The following is a 19877-nucleotide window of genomic DNA, read 5'->3' on the forward strand; positions in this document are numbered from 1 at the left end:
CTAATTCTTAAACTTAAGGAAAATATAGCTGTTATAGGCAACTAGAATATGTAGAATGTGTATGTAGTTTGTAGAATTTATAATGAGTGGTTATAACCCTTTTTAAGACTGGTGAAGAGGTTGGTTTCGGTGGCTCGTGCCTGTGATTGTAGCATCTCGGGAGGCCAAGGTAGCGGGATCGCCTGAGGCCAGGAGTCGAGGCCAGCCTGCGTAACATAGCAAGTCCTGGCTACTCGGGAGGCTGAGGCAGGAGGATCACTTGAGCCCAGGAAGTCGAGGCTGCAGTGAGTTATGATTGTGCCACTGCACTCCAGCTTGGATGACAGAGCGAGACTCTGTCTCTAAAACAAACAAACAAACAAACAAACAAACAAACAAACAAACTGGTGAAGAAATATGCCTTAAATCTTATTTTTCATGGTTATTTACTGTATTAAATAACTATGTTTGAAATGTATTACTACATAGGTTACAACCTGACTCTGTTAATGATTGATCATTTTTCCCCCTTGCGTGCTTATTTGAACTTAAAAGTTAATAAATAAGACTGTATCTTGGATTATCAGGCAGGTATAATATTGTATTTGGGGAGATTTCCTATTTAAAGCTTTTTTCTGTTGTATCTTCTTTATGCAGAGTATTTTATTTGACATAAGATGCAAAAAAAAAACAAAACTGTGTTTGTCACCTACCTTTTATATGCGGGGTACAGATAATGGAGGCACAAGGAAAGGAGCGGTCTTTATTTCCAAGGGGCTCGCGTGCTGATGGACAAGTGGACAGGTGCGGCCTGGTAGAGACCAGGCCGTTCTCAGAGTGCAGGAGGGAGAGGAGGGTGGGCGGAGAAGAGAGCACAGAGTGCTCCTCTTGGGGCAGGCCTAGCCGGACTCTGCCCTGCGTGAGGAATAGTCAGTCCCCCGGGAAGGGTGGGGACAACTGAGGCAGGAAGCAGGGCCCTTGTGACGTGACCAGGCCGGAGCAGAAGGGGCCTGCGCTGAAGTGAACTGAGGCTGGATTGGTATCTACCGTGTTTCCCTAAAAATAAGACCCACCCATCTAACAAGCCCCAGCAGGATGTCTGAGCACATGGGCAATAGAAGCCCTACCCCTAAAATCAGCCCCAGTAATGGGCGTGGCTATGAAAAATCAGCCCTAGTGATGGGCGTGGCTATGAAAATCAGCCCCAGTGGTGGGCGTGGCTATGAAAATCAGCCCCAGTGGTGGGCGTGGCTATGAAAATCAGCCCCAGTGGTGGGCGTGGCTATGAAAATCAGCCCCAGTGGTGGGCGTGGCTATGAAAATCAGCCCCAATGATGGGCATGGCTATGAAAATCAGCCCCAGTGGTGGGCGTGGCTATGAAAATCAGCCCCAATGATGGGCGTGGCTATGAAAATCAGCCCCAATGATGGGCATGGCTATGAAAATCAGCCCTAGTGATGGGCGTGGCTATGAAAATCAGCCCTGGTGATGGGCGCAGCTATGAAAATCAGCCCTAGAGATGGGCGTGGCTATGAAAATCAGCCCCAGTGATGGGCGTGGCTGCGCAGCGCATCTGCACAACCCATGTGTGTCGTCGCGGAGCGGGAAAGAACACGAGCAGCCCTTCTCATCCGCCCCGTGAGAGCTCTAGTGCTCGACAGGAGAGATGGGGCCGGTGGCTCTAAAGGAAACAGAGTCGCAAGACATTCAGGACGGGATTCGGGGTCTGGAGAGTGAGGGTGATGTTCCAGAAGAAGACGACTTCACTCTTTTGGAATCAATGTAGATGGTTGTACCGTACTTAAAAAAAAATTACACATCTCCTGAAAATAAGCCCTAGGGTGTCTTCTGGAGGAAAAAATTAATATAAGACCCTGTCTTATTTTCGGGGAAACACGATAGATGCTGGAAATGGGCGTCTTTGTTTCTGCATCATGCTGAGAAATCTGGACTTTGGCTGGGAGTCCCAGTGAATCTTCCACCTTCCTGTAAATTCTACCATTTGGGGCTTGGTGTGGTGTTACAAATGGCGTTACCAGTGGCCTGTCACGCATTTAAATTGCGAAAACATTTGTGCATGACTTGGTTTTTAAAAACACGTGGCATCGCTCTAAAAAGATCTTCGTCCACTTGAGTTTCAAAAGGTTCTCTTGAGAGAGAGCGAGAAGGGGAGGGAGAGAGAGGAAGGATCGACCTTACCTCTAACTTCAGGAATGCAGTGTGACCGGCAGCTGTCTTTCCCACCTCACAGCTTTCCTCAGCATCTGCTGCTACAGCCCAGCGGTGATCATGAATCAACTGTAGGGTTTGCCAGTTGAATTTCACCCTTACTTGTGTTCTTTGTAATTTGCAGATAATTAAATCTTTGAGAAGATAGGTGCTGATTTAAAAAAAAAAAAACAAAACAGTAATCGGCCGGACAAGAATGATACTTTAAGTGTCTTTTCGCCATGGCACAAGAAATAGCGATAAAATTTTAAGCCAATGAAATAGTGCTATTTAAAATTAAAGTGCTTATAGTATGCTAAATCTGTACATTATATATATATTCAAAATAGGGCTCATTGGAGCTTATTGGTCAACATATAAATTTATTCTTTATGAATAGTATCAGTGAAAACTTTAAAAGTCTGAATGTGTCCCAGGCTTGATATTAAAAAAAATTAAATTTTTTCCCCTGTAAAAGGCATATTTTGGGGGTGAGAGATCTTTTAATAGCTAGCTTCATTATTCACATCTTTTCAAAAAGCTGTTATGTGGGTATGATCCAACTGCCTTGCCTTCAGTCTGTGGTGCTCCTTGCTTTACTTCTTAAAAGTTTCCTTCCAGCCGGGCGAGGTGGCTCACGCCTGGAATCCCAGCACTCCAGGGGGCCGAGGCGGGAGGATCGCTCGAGGTCAGGAGCACGAAACCAGCCTGAGCAAGAGCGAGACCCCCGTCTCTACTATAAATAGAAAGAAATTAATTGGCCAACTAAAACTATATAGAAAAAATTAGCCGGGCGTGGTGGCGCATGCCTGTAGTCCCAGCTACTCGGGAGGCTGAGGCAGGAGGATGGCTTGAGCCTAGGAGTTTCAGTTTGCTGTGAGCGAGGCTGATGCCACGGCACTCTAGCCTGGATGAAAGAGTGAGACTCTTGCCTTAAAAAAAAAAAAAGTTTCCTTCCATCTCCCCAAACTTTGCACCTGCTCTTGGGACACGTGAAATTTGTCTAGCATGTATCTTAAAGACGGAAATGTTGAGAATGGCAGATGGAAACACGGAAGGATTTTAAGCAGGAGAGAGGGTCTGAGTTAGGGGCCGATTGTCGAGGTGACAGCGAGAGGGGGAGGAAGAGCAAGGAGGCAGAGGCACGGCACTGGGACGGTGCAGTCCTGCACTGAGGCCGGGCGGCAGCGTGTGCGCAGCGATCGCTCTGCCCTCTCTTTGACCTTGGTCCACTCGGTGTCTTCCTTTTGCCTCACAAGTCCAGGCGTTTTCTTCCCGTCCCTTGACACGGAATGCCTCGCTTCTTTTTTTCACTGTCCAGTGGAATCGGATTTTATTTTAAAAACCGTAAACCCCAATTCCTACCCGGAACCTTCTCTAGCCGAGTCAGGCCGAAGGTAAAATGACTCCTCCTCCGAGAACCTCTCCACGGCCCTAGCTTGGCGACCAGTGTTTCTCCTGTCTGTCACTTTGTCTTATTTTTGCCGTGCGCCGTGCCTTCCTGAGTATCTTGTAAGTTCCCCGAAAGCAGGGTGTCGTGCGCTGTTTTGCTGGGTGTCAGTAAATGTGCGACAGGTATCCGTACGTTGGCAGAACAGATTAGGAGGCCTTAGATCGAACAAACTCTGCAGACCCTTAATGTGCTTTTAAGAGCTTTTGTCATGCTTATGTGTGCTGTGAACCTTTAAAGAGCAATTTAGGCCGGGAACAAGTTAGGGCTGGCCTGTACCACCTGCTAATAAAGAATAGATAAACAGATTGTATACGGTATTTTCCCCAAATCACCTGAACTTATGCAGTACAGCATTGGCTTTATAATGCCACATCAAGAGTTTGAAGTCGATACATTCTTGATTATCGTTAAAATGAGATATGATTTGTTATATGTGGTATTTTCCCCAAATCACCTGAACTTATGCAGTACAGCATTGGCTTTATAATGCCACATCAAGAGTTTGAAGTCGATACATTCTTGATTATCGTTAAAATGAGATATGATTTGTTATATGTATATATGATTTTTTACTGCCTGTTTGTTCAATTTTCATATCAATGGTGTCATTTCCATCTCATCTAAAGTATACATGCTTATTTTCAACAACCAGCGTGTGTATACAGTATATTTCTGATTTTTTTAAAATCTTTTGATTCCGGTTCACTTGTTTTGGAAAAATAGTTGTTACAGGGCTCCCTCTTGTGGTGCACCTAGATGTCAGGGAGGAACTCTGCGAAGCTGTAGGTAGATGCAGATGTGTGCTTGATAAGTCATATGTGTAAAAATCCTAAGGATTGAATCACTTGAAAATGTGGAAAGGGAACTTAATAAAGAGGTTTCATTGCAAATCCTGTTGGAAAGCAAACATACGGCCCTATCAAAAAGTATTTGAGTTTTTGTAAGTTATAGATAGCAAAGCTGATATTTTACTTGCTTTTTTCTTTTCTTTTCTTTTCTTTTTTTTTTGAGACAGTCTCTCACTCCGTTGCCCAGGCTAGAGTGAGTGCCGTGGTGTCAGCCTAGCTCACAGCAACCTCAGACTCCCGGGCTCAAGCGATCCTCCTGCCTCAGCCTCCCGAGTAGCTGGGACTACAGGCATGCGCCACCATGCCCGGCTAATTTTTTCTTTATATTTTTAGATGTCCAGATAATTTCTTTCTATTTTTTAGTAGAGACGGGGTCTCGCTCTTGCTCAGTCTCGAACTCCTGACCTTGAGGGATCCTCCCACCTCGGCCTCCCAGAGTGCTGGGATGACAGGCGTGAGCCCCCTCGCCCGGCCTACTTGCCTTTTTCTTTGAAAAAGAAAAGCAAATGTCTTTGTCTTCTCAAATTATATTTACTGTCTCTTGATTTCAAAACTGTGCTGATCGCTTCACCAGCCACATCTGGGGCCTAAACTAAGTCCTCACGGGAAGAGTTTTGTATAATTTCTACTCAGTGTTTTAAGTAAAGAGAACTTAAAGCTTCAAGAGGTTGAACGTGAGCGTGCATTTGCACCTGTTAAATGTCTTGGCTGCTTTTGTTTTACATGCCGCAGCGCAGTTTGTTTTTTTAAGTGCCTCGAGTCTAAGCTAGGATAGAAGATTTCTCGTTGCTTCTTATTTTTATTTCTCTTATTGATTCACAGAGCTGTCTCTCAGATTTGTCTAAAACAGTAGGAAAAGTTTTCTGTTTGTTTCCTTTCAGTATCATTTTATCACCTTAAGAACAGTGTCTGGGGCTATACTCTCTCTGCCAGCTTTATTGGTAGGGTACTATTTTGAGGACGATGGTTAGTTTTGTTTTATCTGCTTTCCTATCTCCATTAAACATTGACTACCTGGGAGCGAGACTTAGGAGGGAGCCAAGAGGACTAGCGTCGTGATGGGCAATAATTAAAATGCATCTGTCGACTTAACATGCTCTGCAGAACGGGCAGTGAGTTAGACATGACCCCAGTATTTGGAATGAAATTGTTCTTCTGTCGTAGAATAACAGATGCCATTGGACCAACAGAAACCTCAATCGCACCAAGACAGAGACCAAAGGCCAACTCCACCGCTGGCACTCCCAGCGTGCTGGCCATTCCCAGCTCGGCAACGCCTGTCAAAGTCCCTGTTCCCGGTGAATTTGGCAACCACAGGCCGAAAGGTAACGCAGCCCTGCCCAGCCCGTCCCCTTTATAAAAGTTAACGAAAGCAAGACCTGTATGGTTCGGTTTCCTGGGGGCATACATTGCCAGCAAACTTAAAAATTACAGAGCAGATAATTTAAGAAACTTTTCTACTTACGTCTAATAAACTCCACTGTTTTCCTAAAGTTGTAGGCAGAGGTGGAGGTGACTGGCAATAGGGAAGTAAGGTACCAAAAAAAAAAAAAAAAAATACAAATTCTTATCCGAGAGCCACCAACTCTGAGGGTTTGAGGTTGGTTAATAAAGTCCAGGGCTGCAGAAAACTCTTGCGTTGTGTTGGAGAAGGGGAAGTGGAGACGGCAGCTTTCCCGAGTTGCGTGTCTTCTCGCTGAGCCTGCAGCCTGGACAGGGGAAGTTGTCTTGAACCACGCGGACATCATGAAGTAGGAGCTTGTCCTCTCGGGCCGGGCGCGGCGGCTCACGCCTGTCATCCCAGCACTCTGGGAGGATCGCTCAAGGTCAGGAGTTCGAAACCAGCCTGAGCAAGAGCGAGACCCCGTCTCTACTATAAATAGAAAGAAATTAATTGGCCAACTAATATATATAGAAAAAATTAGCCGGGCATGGTGGCGCACACCTGTAGTCCCAGCTACTACTCGGGAGGCTGAGGCAGGAGGATCGCTGGAGCCTAGGAGTTGGAGGTTGCTGTGAGCAAGGCTGACGCCACGGCACTCACTCTAGCCTGGGCAACAGAGTGAGACTCTGTCTCAAAAAAAAAAAAGAAACAGCTTGTCCTCTCATCTGATTTTGAGGAAAATTATTCTTCTAAATGTGAAAATGTTTCCAATTTGGATGGTTAAGCGCCTACACTTTGAGTCTCATGAACCTGATTTTTCCATTTTTCAGTAATATATCTATAAAAATCTGTTTTTCTTTTTTTCTTTTTTTTTTTTTTTTGCGACAGAGTCTCACTCTGTTGCTCAGGCTGACAGCAACGTCAGACTCCTGGGCTCAAGCGATCCTCCTGCCTCAGCCTCCCTCCCGAGTAGCTGGGACTACAGGCATGCGCCACCACGCCCGGCTCATTTTTTTTTTTCTATATATTTTTGGTTGGTCAATTAATTTCTATTTTTAGTAGAGACAGAGGTCTTGTTCTTACTCAGGCTGGTCTCCAACTCCTGAGCTTGAGCGATCCTCCTGTCTCGGCCTCCCAGAGTGCTAGGATTACAGGCGTGAGCCACCGCGCCCGGCCTGTAAAAATGTTACTGTCCATCTCATCGTGTCATCGTGAGGCTTAATGACTACTTAATGTAATACCTGATAATTTCCCTAAGAAATGTTAACTATAAACCGCTATTACTGGTTGTTTGTTTGTTTGTTTGTTTGTTTTTGAGACAGAGTCTCCCTCTGTCACCCGGGCTAAAGTGAGTGCCGTGGCGTCAGCCTCGCTCACAGCAACCACCAACTCCTGGGCTCAAGCGATCCTCCTGCCTCAGCCTCCCGAGTAGCTGGGACGACAGGCATGTGCCACCACGCCCGGCTGATTTTTTATATTTTTAGTAGAGAAGGGGTCTCGCTCACGGCACTCTAGCCCAGGCAATAGACTGAGACTCTGTCTCAAAATAAACAAAAAAAAAAAACGAAACCAGCCTGAGCAAGAGCGAGACCCTGTGTCTACTAAAAATAGAAAGAAATTAATAGGCTAACTAACATATATATGTGTGTGTGTAAAATAAAAAAAGTTTGAGGACCCCCCCGCCTTAATCGACGATTGGAATGAGTGTCTGGCATCCGGCCGCGCCACTGAAACCATCAGCGTGTTCTTAACGTCGGGCTCTTGGAAACCCGTTTCAGGGGCGCCCAGACCCGGGAGCGGGCCCGAGGCGGTGCTGGGCCAGGGCCCTCCCCAGCCGCCCCTGCCCCCGCCGCCGCACAGGGTCCTCCAGCAGCTGCAGCAGGGGGACTGGAGGCTGCAGCAGCCGCACCTGCTCCAGGACGCCTACGCCCAGCAGGTGAGTCCCTCGGGGTGCCGGCGCCTGCGCGTTGCCTGTCGGTGCCTTCCCTTCTGTGCGTGGGCCTCTTTTTTTTTTTTTTTTATAATTTTCCCTTTTATTTCCTCATATTATGGGGGTACAGATATTGTTAGGGTTACACATATCACCCCTGCCACCCCTCCGCCCCCCACCCCGCCGCGCCCCAGCTTCAAGCGTAAGAGAACCCCATGGACGCATCCAAGACGCTCCTAGATTGGATAAGCGCGCACTTGGGGACCGATGAGGAAACCCTCGCGAGCGTTCTCACGCGGCGGGCCCACGCAAGGGCGCGGCGGCGGCTGGTGGCCAAGGCGTACCGGGCGGCGTGGGGGAAGGCACGGGCGCTGACCACAACAGGCAGGACTCGGGGGAAGGGCCCTGGCCTTTCGTGTCGCTTCAGAAGATGCCCTGGGCCGGGGTCTGGGTCGGGTTCTGCCGTGACCTGGCTGAATCGCCTTGGGCGTGCTGTCTGGCTGTCTGACCCTTCTGGGCCTCCCTTTCTTTTTTTTTTCTTTTTGTGAGACAGTCTCGCTCTGTCGCCCAGGCTAGAGTGAGTGCCGTGGCGTCAGCCTCGCTCACAGCAACCTCAGACTCCTGGGCTCAAGCCATCCTCCTGCCTCAGCCCAGCTAATTTTTTCTATATATGTTTTTAGTTGTCCGGCTAATTTCTTTGTATTTACAGCAGAGACGGGGGGGTCTCGCTCTTGCTCAGGCTGGTCTGCAACTCTTGACCTCGAGCGAACCTCCCGCCTCGGCCTCACCTGTCACGCTGGGGTGACAGGCGGGAGCTGCGGCACCCGGGCTGACAGGCGTGTCTCTGTCGTTGCAGTGTCAGCACGCGGTGCAGCAGCAGTTCCTGGCGCACTCAGCGTACCAGCCGCCGTCTTCTGCATCCCAGTATCCTGCGATGGTAAATGTCAGATGATTTCCGGGGATGTCTCTGAGTGCACAGCTTTGTGCTGCAGTGCACGGTGTAAACAGTGTTGTTCAGAGTCAGTTCGAGGGAGTTGATTGCATGTGTCTCATCAAAGCCAGTCATAAGTTCTCGGGCAGCTTCCTTTCTTTCTTTTTTTTTGAGACAGAGTCTCGCTCTGTCGCCCGGGCTAGAGTGAGCGCCGTGGCGTCAGCCTCTCTCACAGCAGCCTCCAACTCCTGGGCTCAAGCGATCCTCCTGCCTCAGCCTCCCGAGTAGCTGGGACTACAGGCATGCGCCACCATGCCCGGCTAATTTTTTCTCTATATATTTTTACTTGGCCAGCTAATTTCCTTCTATTTATAGTAGAGACGGGGTCTTGCTCTTTCTCAGGCTGGTCTTGCACTCCTGACCTCGAGCGATCCTCCCGCCTCGGCCTCCCAGAGTGCTGGGATGACAGGCGCGAGCCACCACGCCCGGCCTCAGGCAGCTTTGAGCTGCGGGGAACCGTGTGCCTGAATGTGGCGCGCTGCAGTCGGCGGATGGACGTGCTTCTCCGGTCTCGCAGCGTGAGGGAGGCCACTCTTGTCCGTGCCCTCCAGTCATGCCTCCCCCGTTCGCCAGTACCCGGTGGAACTTACGGGACAGCGCATCTGCTTCAGAGGATGATTTGACCTTTTTTACAGCAACCGCCGCACCGGTCACTTTAAGCTACCCTATTTTTCTTAAAACATTTAAAGGAGGATTTTCTTTTTCTTTCTCTTTTTTTTGATCTGGCCAAGTGAGCCTGGCTTTGCAGCTTCCTGGACGGGTTCACGTCATCTTGCTGCAGCTCTGGAGCAGCCCGGCTGCCCCTGCAGGCCCCAGTCTCTCAGGGCTCGGGTCCGGTCGCCAACACTGGGCAGGGGGGACGCAGCGGCCGGCGGGCGTGTGCTCTGGGACGGGAGCCTGAGCCTGCGTGGCGCCCTCTCTCTTCCAGATGCAGCAGCACCGGCAGGCGTCCCTGCAGCAGCAGGTGCTCCCCCCGCGCCAGCTGGCCTCCCCCGAGCGCCTCGCCTCCCCGCGGGAGTTCTCGCCGGCCTCCGTTCCCTGCCCGGCCTCGCTCCCCGCTCAGGCCGGGACCATGACGGACTTCTCGCACGCTGCCAGTAGGCAAGTATCTTGTCGTTTCCCTGCTCTGGTTACACGTCTTTTTATTTTGAGACAGAGTCTCGCTCTGTCGCCCGGGCTAGAGTGAGTGCCGTGGCGTCAGCCTCGCTCGCAGCAGCCTCCGACTCCTGGGCTCAAGCTTTCCTCCTGCCTCAGCCTCCCAAATAGCTGGGACTGCAGGCATGCGCCACCACGCCCGGCTCATTTTCCATGTTTTGTAGAGACAGGATCCCACTATGTTGTCCAGGCTGGTCTCGAACTCCTGGCCTCAAGCGATCCTCCTGCCTTGGCCTCCCAATATACTGGGACTTACAGGCGTGAGCCACCACACCTGGCTAGCAGCAAAAATTATCAGTTAAATCTAGTGTATTTAGTTGGAAAATCCAAAGGCATTCAATAGTCTTCGCTGACATAGCGTACATACTTATGTATACTTTTTGTTCTGAAAGACTGTCTGAACTTCCAGAAGCTGAGTCATGTCACCGATGAGAATGGAACGATGAATTAGACGTCTCGTATGAAAGTATTTGTGTTAGTGTTCTGTAGCATATATGCTATCTAAACTTCCGATCAGTTATAGCGAGCTGGGTGCCCAAGGTTTGAGACACACACAGGCTCGCAAGGTGCTCGTCCTACCTCTGACTTGTGTGAGTGGCTACGGTGCTGCTGCTTTGTTCCCATCTGTGCTGAAACCATTCAGGGAATCACAGCTTTGATACGTCGCAATAAGTACTTTTTTCTATTTTCTGTGCAACTATTAAAATTAAAAAAATTAGTTTATCATTAAAATCATGTTGTATAGGCTGGGCGCGGTGGCTCACACCTGTCATCCGAGCACTCTGGGACACTGAGGAGGGAGGATGGCTCGAGGTCAGGAGTTCGAGACCAGCCTGAGCAAGAGCGAGACCCCGTCTCTACTAAAAATAGAAAGAAATGAATTGGCCAACTAAAAATATATAGAAAAAATGAGCCGGGCGTGGTGGCGGATGCCTGTAGTCCCAGCTACTCGGGAGGAGTCTGAGGCAGGAGGATCGCTTGAGGCCAGGAGTTGGAGGTTGCTGTGAGCCAGGCTGACGCCTCAGCACTCACTCTAGCCTGGACAACGGAGTGAGACTGTCTCAAAAAAAAAAAAAGTCATCTTGTATACCCCAGGCTGGGAAATAATGAGTTGGTTATCTATGAAACTAAGACTTGATATACTCCAGTCCTGTGAAGTCACGTGTTTAGAGCTGTGGTAGAAGCAGTCAAACTGATGATTAGAAGAGATACTACACTTGGTCTCAGCCAAAAGGCGGAGGAGGGCTGGTAGAAACCATTCCATACCCGGCCGCTAATGGTCAGGGACCCAGACCTTCTGTGCGGCCTAGGCTCCAGCCACACGTACCGCACGACTGTTACTATACCTATTCACCGTGTTTCCCTGAAAATAAGACCTACCCATAAAACAAGCCCCAGCAGGATGTCTAAGCCTGTGCGCAAGAGACGCCCCACCCTGAAAATCAGCCCTAGTGATGGACGTGGCTATGAAAATCAGCCCTAGTGATGGGCGTGGCTATGAAAATCAGCCCTGGTGATGGGCGTGGCTATGAAAATCAGCCCTGGTGATGGGCGTGGCTATGAAAATCAGCCCTGGTGATGGGCGTGGCTATGAAAACAGCCCTAGTGATGGGCGTGGCTATGAAAATCAGCCCTAGTGGTGGGCGTGGCTATGAAAATCAGCCCTGGTGATGGGCGTGGCCACGAAAACAGCCCTAGTGATGGGCGTGGCTATGAAAATCAGTCCTGGTGAGGGGTGTGGCTATGAAAATCAGCCCTGGTGAGGGGCGTGGCTATGAAAATCAGCCCTAGTGACGGGCGTGGCTGCGCAGCGCATCTGCACGACCCATGCGTGTCGTCGCAGAGCGGGAAAGAACACGGGCAGCCCTTCTCATCCGCCCCGTGAGAGCTCTAGTGCTGGACAGGAGAGATCGGGGCCGGTGGCTCTAAGGGAAACAGAGTCGCAAGACATTCAGGATGGGATTCGGGGTCTGGAGAGTGAGGATGATGTCCCAGAAGAAGACGACTTCACTGTGTTTGAATCAATGTAGATGGTTGTACCGTACTTAAGAAAAAATAGCACCTCCCCTGAAAATAAGCCATGGGGTGTGTGAGGAAAACTAAACATAAGACCCTGCCTTATTTTCGGGGAAACTCGGTAACTGATTTTCACTTTGAAGCTTGTTCACTGTGACAATAACAGCTAGTATTTGTTGACTGCTTATATTTTTGCTAGGCACCATTTTCTTCCCTTCACACCCCATAAAGGTAGATACTGTCATTCCTTTTTTACACATGAGGAAGCTGAGGCCCAGGGAGGTTAAGGAACTTGCCCGAGGGTGCACAGCCAATGCACCGTTCTGTGGGTGGTCGTGGAGCTGGTGTCCCTTATGGAGAAGATTCAGACCCCACGGGTTCTCTCTCCACCCCACCCCACCGTAATGAAATGACGGCGATCTCATCTTCTGAGCATCTATAAAGTATGAACCCCAGGGCGCTGTCAGTTTTCATTCTGATTTTTTTCTTCTCCCGGTTCCTTTCTCAACTGTTCTACCACAGGCCAGCTGCCGGTAAAGAGGCCGTGGCAAACTTCGCAAACCAGAAGAGCATCAGTAACCCGCCCGACATGTCAGGGTGGAACCCCTTTGGAGAGGATAATTTCTCCAAGCTAACAGAAGAGGAGCTGTTGGACCGAGAGTTCGACCTCCTGAGATCAAGTAAGGGACACCTGAAGGCTTATTTTGCTTCCCAGTAAAATGACAGCTGTGTGATTAACAGTGAGGCCAAAGACCGTTTCTGAGGGTGGTGCGTAGAACATTCTCTTTGTGCATTAGAGGGCGAAGTCCGGGCCGCCGCCTTTCACAGACCCAGCCAGACCGTCTGTGTGCGCGGGAAACCCACCGCTCCATGGTAGCCGTCACATCCAAGATTGCCGACAGTGGGCTGGTACGCGCCTACCACTAAAATACTGTATATTTACAGACCCTAAATTCACAGTATCTCCAAAACGAGGAAAATTGATGTTCAAGTAAAAAAAAAAAAAGGGGGGGGGGAGATGTTATTTATCGTCTCACCTTCCTCCGAACCGTTCTGCGGCTCTGTTTTCTTGCGCATTCGGTGGAAAATCCTGTGGGTCTGAGGTGCCCTTTGACAATGCCTGATTAATGTTAATGTTTCGGGATCCGAGGTGACTAAGGACAGCTGCTCTGTCGTCCTGCCACAGCAGAAGTCAAATAAATTCTTTGTCACTTGCGATCAGATTATCTCCACGTTTTTCCTTGGAATCATTGCCTCTCCTTAAACTACTAACTAACACATATACGTCAGGCTGTGCCACATGCACTCTGCAAATGTTCTTTTTTTCTTTTTATTTTTGGAAAAGGGTTTTGGGTGTTTCGAGGGGGTTGCGAAATAGGAGCAGAAACCTCACTCTTCCACCTTTTGCATGTGAGACGAAGGTCTTAACGGTCCTTGCTCTGTAGCTCCCGATTTCTATTTCATCTAGGCACCCGGCCTTACGACAACATTTAATAGATGAAATGCTTTGTTTCTCTGCATATTTTATGTAAAACTTATAAATGCCCCGAATTCCTGTAAGAATAGTTGTTGGGATTTAAATTTGTATCTTGCATATTGGTTTATGATGATGATGAAGATTTAAACTGACGATTACCCTGTAGATACAAAAATGAGTTCTGAGCCCTCAATAAAGGTTTGTTGACTTTGGTAAAACCAATCTTAACCTTATTAAAAAAAATTTTCTTTAAACCACAACTATTTTGTTTGGCATTTTTTCCTAGAATTTATGTTGAGCAGCCCCAAAAGTGAGGTTTTAAAAAAGGCAGTAATGTATCTTTTCTTTCAGAGGGACGGCGGGGGTGGGGGCGTATATAGGGAGTAACCAAATCATTATATCTGAATGGTTATTTTTAAAGCACATGGTATTGATTTTAATCTGTCGTGACAGGGTTTGCTATATGAGTGTTCTCAACTCCTTGGGTAAAATATGCTTAAATCAGTTTATGGAACTGGTGAAGCGTTTGCGTTATTTTGTATGTTATAACTATGTGTTGTTCTAATCTCCCTAAAGTTTGTAATGACACCCACGTTTCATTTACTTAGCACAGGCAAGAACAGCGTGTGAATGTGCCTGTAGTGCAATAACTTCATAAAATTGGGTTTGGCATGTAAAGTTCTTCACCAGCTATTTGCTTTCAAACTTCAAGATCAGACAACCGTGTAATTTGTGCATGCATTTCTGTGTGTGTGTGTGTGTGTGCCAAAGAGCATTCAGACTTCATTGCACTATTAGTTAGTCACAGAAAGATCGTAAGTTCCGTCCAGGCGTGGTGGCTCACGCCTGTCATCCCAGCACTCTGGGAGGCCGAGGCGGGAGGATCGCTCGAGGTCAGGAGTTCGAGACCAGCCTGAGCAAGAGCGAGACCCCTGTCTCTACTAAAAATAGAAAGAAATTATCTGGTCAACTAAAAATATAAAGAAAAAATTAGCCGGGCGTGGTGGCGCATGCCTGTAGTCCCAGCTACTCAGAAGGAGGCTGAGGAAGGAGGATCGCTTGAGCCCAGGAGTTGGAGGTTGCTGTGAGCGAGGCTGACGCCACAGCACTCACTCTAGCCCGGGCGACAGAGTGAGACTCTGTCTCAAAAAAGAAAGATAGTAAGTTCCAAGTGATAGTACAAAAGGGACTTGATGAGGAGGTCAGACTTGGAAGCAACCTCAGCCACTTGGAAAACCACCCAACACGTTCCCGGAGCTGCTGAGATAGATCCCTGCCGACAGGCTGTGCGCTTGACTGGGCCCGTAGTACCAGGAAACAAGAATTCTGATCCCTCAGATGAAACTTAACTAGGCTGCCGTTTCAGTTAAGTCACTCCACTCCTGTCAGTCTCACTCGCTCATTTATAAACTGGGAATAATGGTGTTACCTCACAGGGTTGTCAAGAGAATTCAGTGAAATAATTGACTGAGTCCAGGCACTCCATAAGTAAATGCCACTTTCCCTTTCCTTATCACGCTGTAGAAGTTCTAGTCTCTGACCTTAGGTTTTTGGCCTTCAGCTAGCATTTAAAAATTGCATCTGGGCCGGGCATGGTGGCTCACGCCTGTAATCCCAGCAATCTGGGAGGCCAAGGCGGGAGGATCGCTCGAGGTCAGGAGTTCGAAACCAGCCTGGGAAAGAGCGAGACCCCCGTCTCTACTATAAATAGAAAGAAATTAATTGGCCAACTAATATATATATATATAGAAAAAAATGAGCTGGGGATCGCTCGAGGTCAGGAGTTCGAGACCAGCCTGAGCAAGAGCAAGAGCCTCGTCTCTAATAAAACTACAAAGAAATTAGCTGGCCAACTAATATATATAGAAAAAATTAGCCGGGCGTGGTGGCGCATGCCTGTAGTCCCAGCTACTCGGGAGGCTGAGGCAAGAGAATCGCTCGAGCCCAGGAGTTGGAGGTTGCTGTGAGTGAGGCTGATGCCACGGCACTCACTCTAGCCTGGGCAACAAAGCGAGACTCTGTCTCAAAAAAAAAATAAAATAAAAAAAAAAATGCATCTGAATTACCAGGTTTCTCAGTGGCAATTTTAAAAAATCAAAGTAGAAGCGGCTCTGCGATCAAACACGTCAGTAGCAGGACTGGCAAATGACGGGGGGGATGGAAAAGGGTCGCGTTTTTCTCGTAATAATTGATAGTCATGGTTATCGGGGGTCAAGGGGTGAAATGTCTTTAATAACGTTTATGATTGTAAATAATGTATAGAATGTAGTTTGGGAAGATTTCCTCCCAAAGTTTTACTTAACTGTAATCATTCATCTCTAGCACCTTTTCATTCACAAGAAGTAAGGTGTAGAGTATTGGATCTGTGCGATTGGGTTTATTTTTATTTATTTGTTTATTTGAGATAGAGTCTCACTCTGTTTCCCGGGCTGGAGTGCTGTTGGGTCAGCCTCCCTCACAGCAACCTCCAACTCCTGGGCTCCAGTGATCCTTGAGCCATCATGCCCAGCCCGTGATAGGGTTTATATTGTGCTAATGGGCAAAAGACTTCTCCCAGGACCTTAAGAGTTTCAGTGGAAGACTGACTGTGCAATGAAAATTAATGGTTGGGCCTGGCGCCGTGGCTCACGCCTGTCATCCTAGCACTCTGGGAGGCCGAGGCGGGAGGATCGCTCGAGGTTGGGAGTTCCAAACCAGCCTGAGCAAGAGCGAGACCCCGTCTCTACTAAAAATAGAAAGGAATTAATTGGCCAACTAAAAATATACAGAAAAAATTAGCCAGGCGTGGTGGCGCATGCCTGTATAGTCCTAGCTACTCAGGAGGCTGAGGCAGGAGGATCGCTTGAGCCCAGGAGTTGGAGGTTGCTGTGAGCGAGGCTGACGCCACAGCACTCTAGCCCGGACAGCAGAGTGAGACTCTGTCTCAAAAAATAAATAAATAAAAATAAAGATATTGTTTTTATTCATCAACACAGTTGTTTGGAAAGGGAGAAGGAGGTAAGTTTCTTACATTGGACAAATCAAGCTCAAGTTTTTTTCTAATCTAAAGGAAACCAATCATTTGAAAATGGTACTTAAGTACATTTTAGGGATAACTGTATTTGAAAAGTACTCTACATTAACCATTTCATTCGTTTTTATTTATAGGTAATTAAAAAATTAACGTATTGTGTTTCCCTGAAAATAAGCCCTACCCATCAAATCAGCCCTAGCAGGATGTCTAAGCATGTGTGCAATAGAAGCCCTACCCCGAAAAGCAGCCCTGGTGATGGGCGTGGCTAGGAAAATCAGCCTAGTGGTGGGCGTGGCTATGAAAAATCAGCCCTAGTGGTGGGCGTGGCTATGAAAATCAGTCCCGGTGATGGGCGTGGCTATGAAAATCAGCCCTAGTGATGGGCGTGGCTGCGCAGTGCATCTGCACAACCCATGCGTGTCGTCGCGGAGCGGGAAAGAACACGAGCAGCCCTTCTCATCCGCCCTGTGAGAGCTCTAGTGCTCGACAGGAGAGATCGGGGCCGGTGGCTCTAAAGGAAACAGAGTCGCAAGACATTCAGGATGGGATTCGGGGTCTGGAGAGTGAGGATGATGTTCCAGAAGAAGACGACCTCACTGTATTTGAATCAGTGCAGATGGTTGTACCGTACTTGGAAACAATAACACATCCCCTGAAAATCAGCCCTAGCATGTCTTCCTGAGAAAAAATAAATACAAGATCCTGTCTTATTTTTGGGGAAACACGGTATATTTATTTTGTATTTTGTCTTAAGACCCAGATTATCATATGAACTGTAGAAATCCGGATTGTTTTTAAAAAATATTTTGTTGAAAAACTGTTTTGTGGAACAATGAAAACATGGTTCAATTTTATTAGGAATTCATTGAGGTTTCTGTTTTGAAATAATTGGATAATCGAAGTTAGCATAGAAGTATCTCCATGTGTTTACTTATGTTTTCTTGCAAGAGGATTGACCTCTTTTTTTTTTTATTATTTCAAGAAAATATGAGAGTACGAACGTTTTGGTTACATTTTATATCTCAGCTTCTCCCTAGCAAGGGTTAGAAGCATGCCCTTCCCCTCCACAATGCTCACCCCATCCCTAAATGTGGGTCTACACCCCCAACCCCCGAATCCCTGGAGAACACCACCACCCTTTGAGCACCATGGTGTTGATCGGTCAGTGCCAATTTGATGGCGAGAGCACGTGGAGCCCATTCTTCTGATCCTGTGTCGCCTCACTTCGGATAACGGGCTCAAGCTCAATGCAGGATAATACGATGACCCGTTTTTATTGACCAGTGTCGGCTGCTTAATTGCAAGCATGCTCACCATTTCATCCAATCGGTTGCCGTAGACACATGCGCTGTCCCGGTTCCACGACAGAACTCACATCCAAAAATAACACGCATTTTTGACTCATCCATGGTTTCACGAAAATTGCTCTAAAAATAATTTGAAAGATAATCACAAGCCAAAGCATTCGTTGGAAAGCATGAGGACGTACCTTCACAATTAAAACCAACACAAAAACCGGCAGGGCACTGCGGCTCACGCCTGTCATCCCAGCACTCTGGGAGGCCAAGGCGGGAGGATCGCTCAAGGTCAGGAGTTCGAGACCAGCCTGAGCAAGAGCGAGACCCCCGTCTCTACTATACATAGAAAGAAATTCATTGGCCAACTAATATATATAGAAAAAATGAGCTGGGCATGGTGGCGCATGCCTGTAGTCCCAGCTACTCGGGAGGAGGCTGAGGCAGGAGGATCGCTTGAGCCCAGGAGTTGGAGGTTGCTGTGAGCGAGGCTGACGCCACGGCACTCACTCTAGCCTGGGTGACAAAGTGAGACTCTATAAAAAAAAAAACAACAAAAAATGTCAGAGATATCAACCGTCAAACTTAGTACTTAAGGAAATTGGACGTTCCCTACTTAATACCCTAACTTTTTTTTTTTTTTGAGACAGAGTCTCGCTTTGTTGCCCAGGCTAGAGTGAGTGCCGTGGCGTCAGCCTCGCTCACAGCAACCTCCAACTCCTGGGCTCAAGCGATCCTCCTGCCTCAGCCTCCTCCCGAGTAGCTGGGACTACAGGCAGGCGCCACCATGCCCAGCTCATTTTTTCTATATATATTAGTTGGCCAATGAATTTCTTTCTATTTATAGTAGAGATGGGGTCTTGCTCTTGCTCAGGCTGGTCTTGAACTCCTGACCTCGAGCGATCCTCCCGCCTCGGCCTCCCAGAGTGCTGGAATGACAGGCGTGAGCCACGGCGCCCGGCCCGACCTTGAACTTTTTAAACAGGGGGGCCAGTTCACTGTCCCTCAGACCGTCGGAGGGCCGGACTATTCATTTAAAAAAAAAAACTATGAACCAATTCCTACGCACACGGCACATGCCTTATTTTGCAGTAAAAAAGCAAACGGGCAAAAACGCCAGCACGTGGCCCACGGGCCGCAGTTTGAGGACGCCTGGCCCTAAGGTATTTCGGGGACCGTGGGCTCCAGGGCCTGTTCTTCTGAAGCCCCTGCTGCTTGGGCGGCAGCCTCGCTGTCACCTGGGAGCCGGCTGCTGTGCAGAGTCTCAGAGCCCGGCCCACGCTTACCCGACCCCAGCCTGCGTGCCAGCACAGCCCCAGGTGGCTGACACGCGCCTCGAGTGCGAGAATCGCCGCCACGGGACTCTGCTTGGACTTGACGCTCTCTCCAAAGTTACAGGTGTATTTACGGGGAGTTCCAGTTCTGTTAGGATCCCCCCCGCTCCCCTCCCTGTAGCTCCTGAGAACCCAGTTGAGACCGGTGTGACCCACCCGCAGAATTCTTGAGGACAGGCCAGCCTGAGCGTGAACTGGGTTTCTTTGAACAGCCGTGGGCCAAAGATCCAACCTTAGAGGCCGGAAAAGGAGGCAGAATAAGTCCCAAATAGAATTTTTTTTTTTTCTTTTTGAGACAGAGTCTCAACTCTGTCGCCCGGGCTAGAGTGAGTGCCGTGGCATCAGCCTCGCTCACAGCAGCCTCCAACTCCTGGGCTCCAGCGATCCTCCTGCCTCAGCCTCCTCCCGAGTAGCTGGGACTACAGGCATGCACCAGCATGCCCAGCTAATATATTTTTTTTAAATTTCTTTTTCTTTTATTTTTTTCTTTCTTTTAAATTTATTTTTTCTTTATTTTTCCACAAGTCCTGAGCTTAAGTAATTTTATATATATATATGTTTTTAGTTGGCCAATTAATTTCTATTTATAGTAGAGACGGGGTCTCGCTCTTGCTCAGGCTGGTCTCGAACTCCTGACCTCGAGCAATCCTCCCGCCTCGGCCTCCCAGAGTGCTGGGATGACAGGCGTGAGCGCCCGGCCAGTGGCTTCATTTTTAACATACCGTGTTATGTTTCTTATTGGGCTCTTAGTTTATTGTTTCTTCATGCCAACGCATAAACAGAGGTCTTTGTT

The 19877-nt window shown here is 48.3% G+C and overlaps 1 protein-coding gene across 5 annotated transcripts in view; it reads left to right on the forward strand.

Moving 5' to 3' along the window:
- Positions 1-19877, forward strand: part of BMP2K (BMP2 inducible kinase) — a 76752-nt gene that overhangs the window by 42525 nt on the left and 14350 nt on the right. For 4 of the 5 annotated variants that reach the window (XM_075998680.1, XM_075998681.1, XM_075998683.1 and 1 more), the window contains exons 10-14: positions 5654-5814; positions 7652-7809; positions 8660-8740; positions 9723-9895; positions 12488-12645. In XM_075998680.1, coding sequence (XP_075854795.1) covers positions 5654-5814; positions 7652-7809; positions 8660-8740; positions 9723-9895; positions 12488-12645 — 731 coding nt within the window. Of the gene's footprint in view, positions 1-5653; positions 5815-7651; positions 7810-8659; positions 8741-9722; positions 9896-12487; positions 13703-19877 lie in introns of those variants that run through there. The other variant, XM_075998684.1, reaches the window with a different exon arrangement.

The sequence above is a fragment of the Microcebus murinus genome, chromosome 29, assembly GCF_040939455.1.
Source record: "Microcebus murinus isolate Inina chromosome 29, M.murinus_Inina_mat1.0, whole genome shotgun sequence".
NCBI classification, from domain to species: domain Eukaryota; kingdom Metazoa; phylum Chordata; class Mammalia; order Primates; family Cheirogaleidae; genus Microcebus; species Microcebus murinus.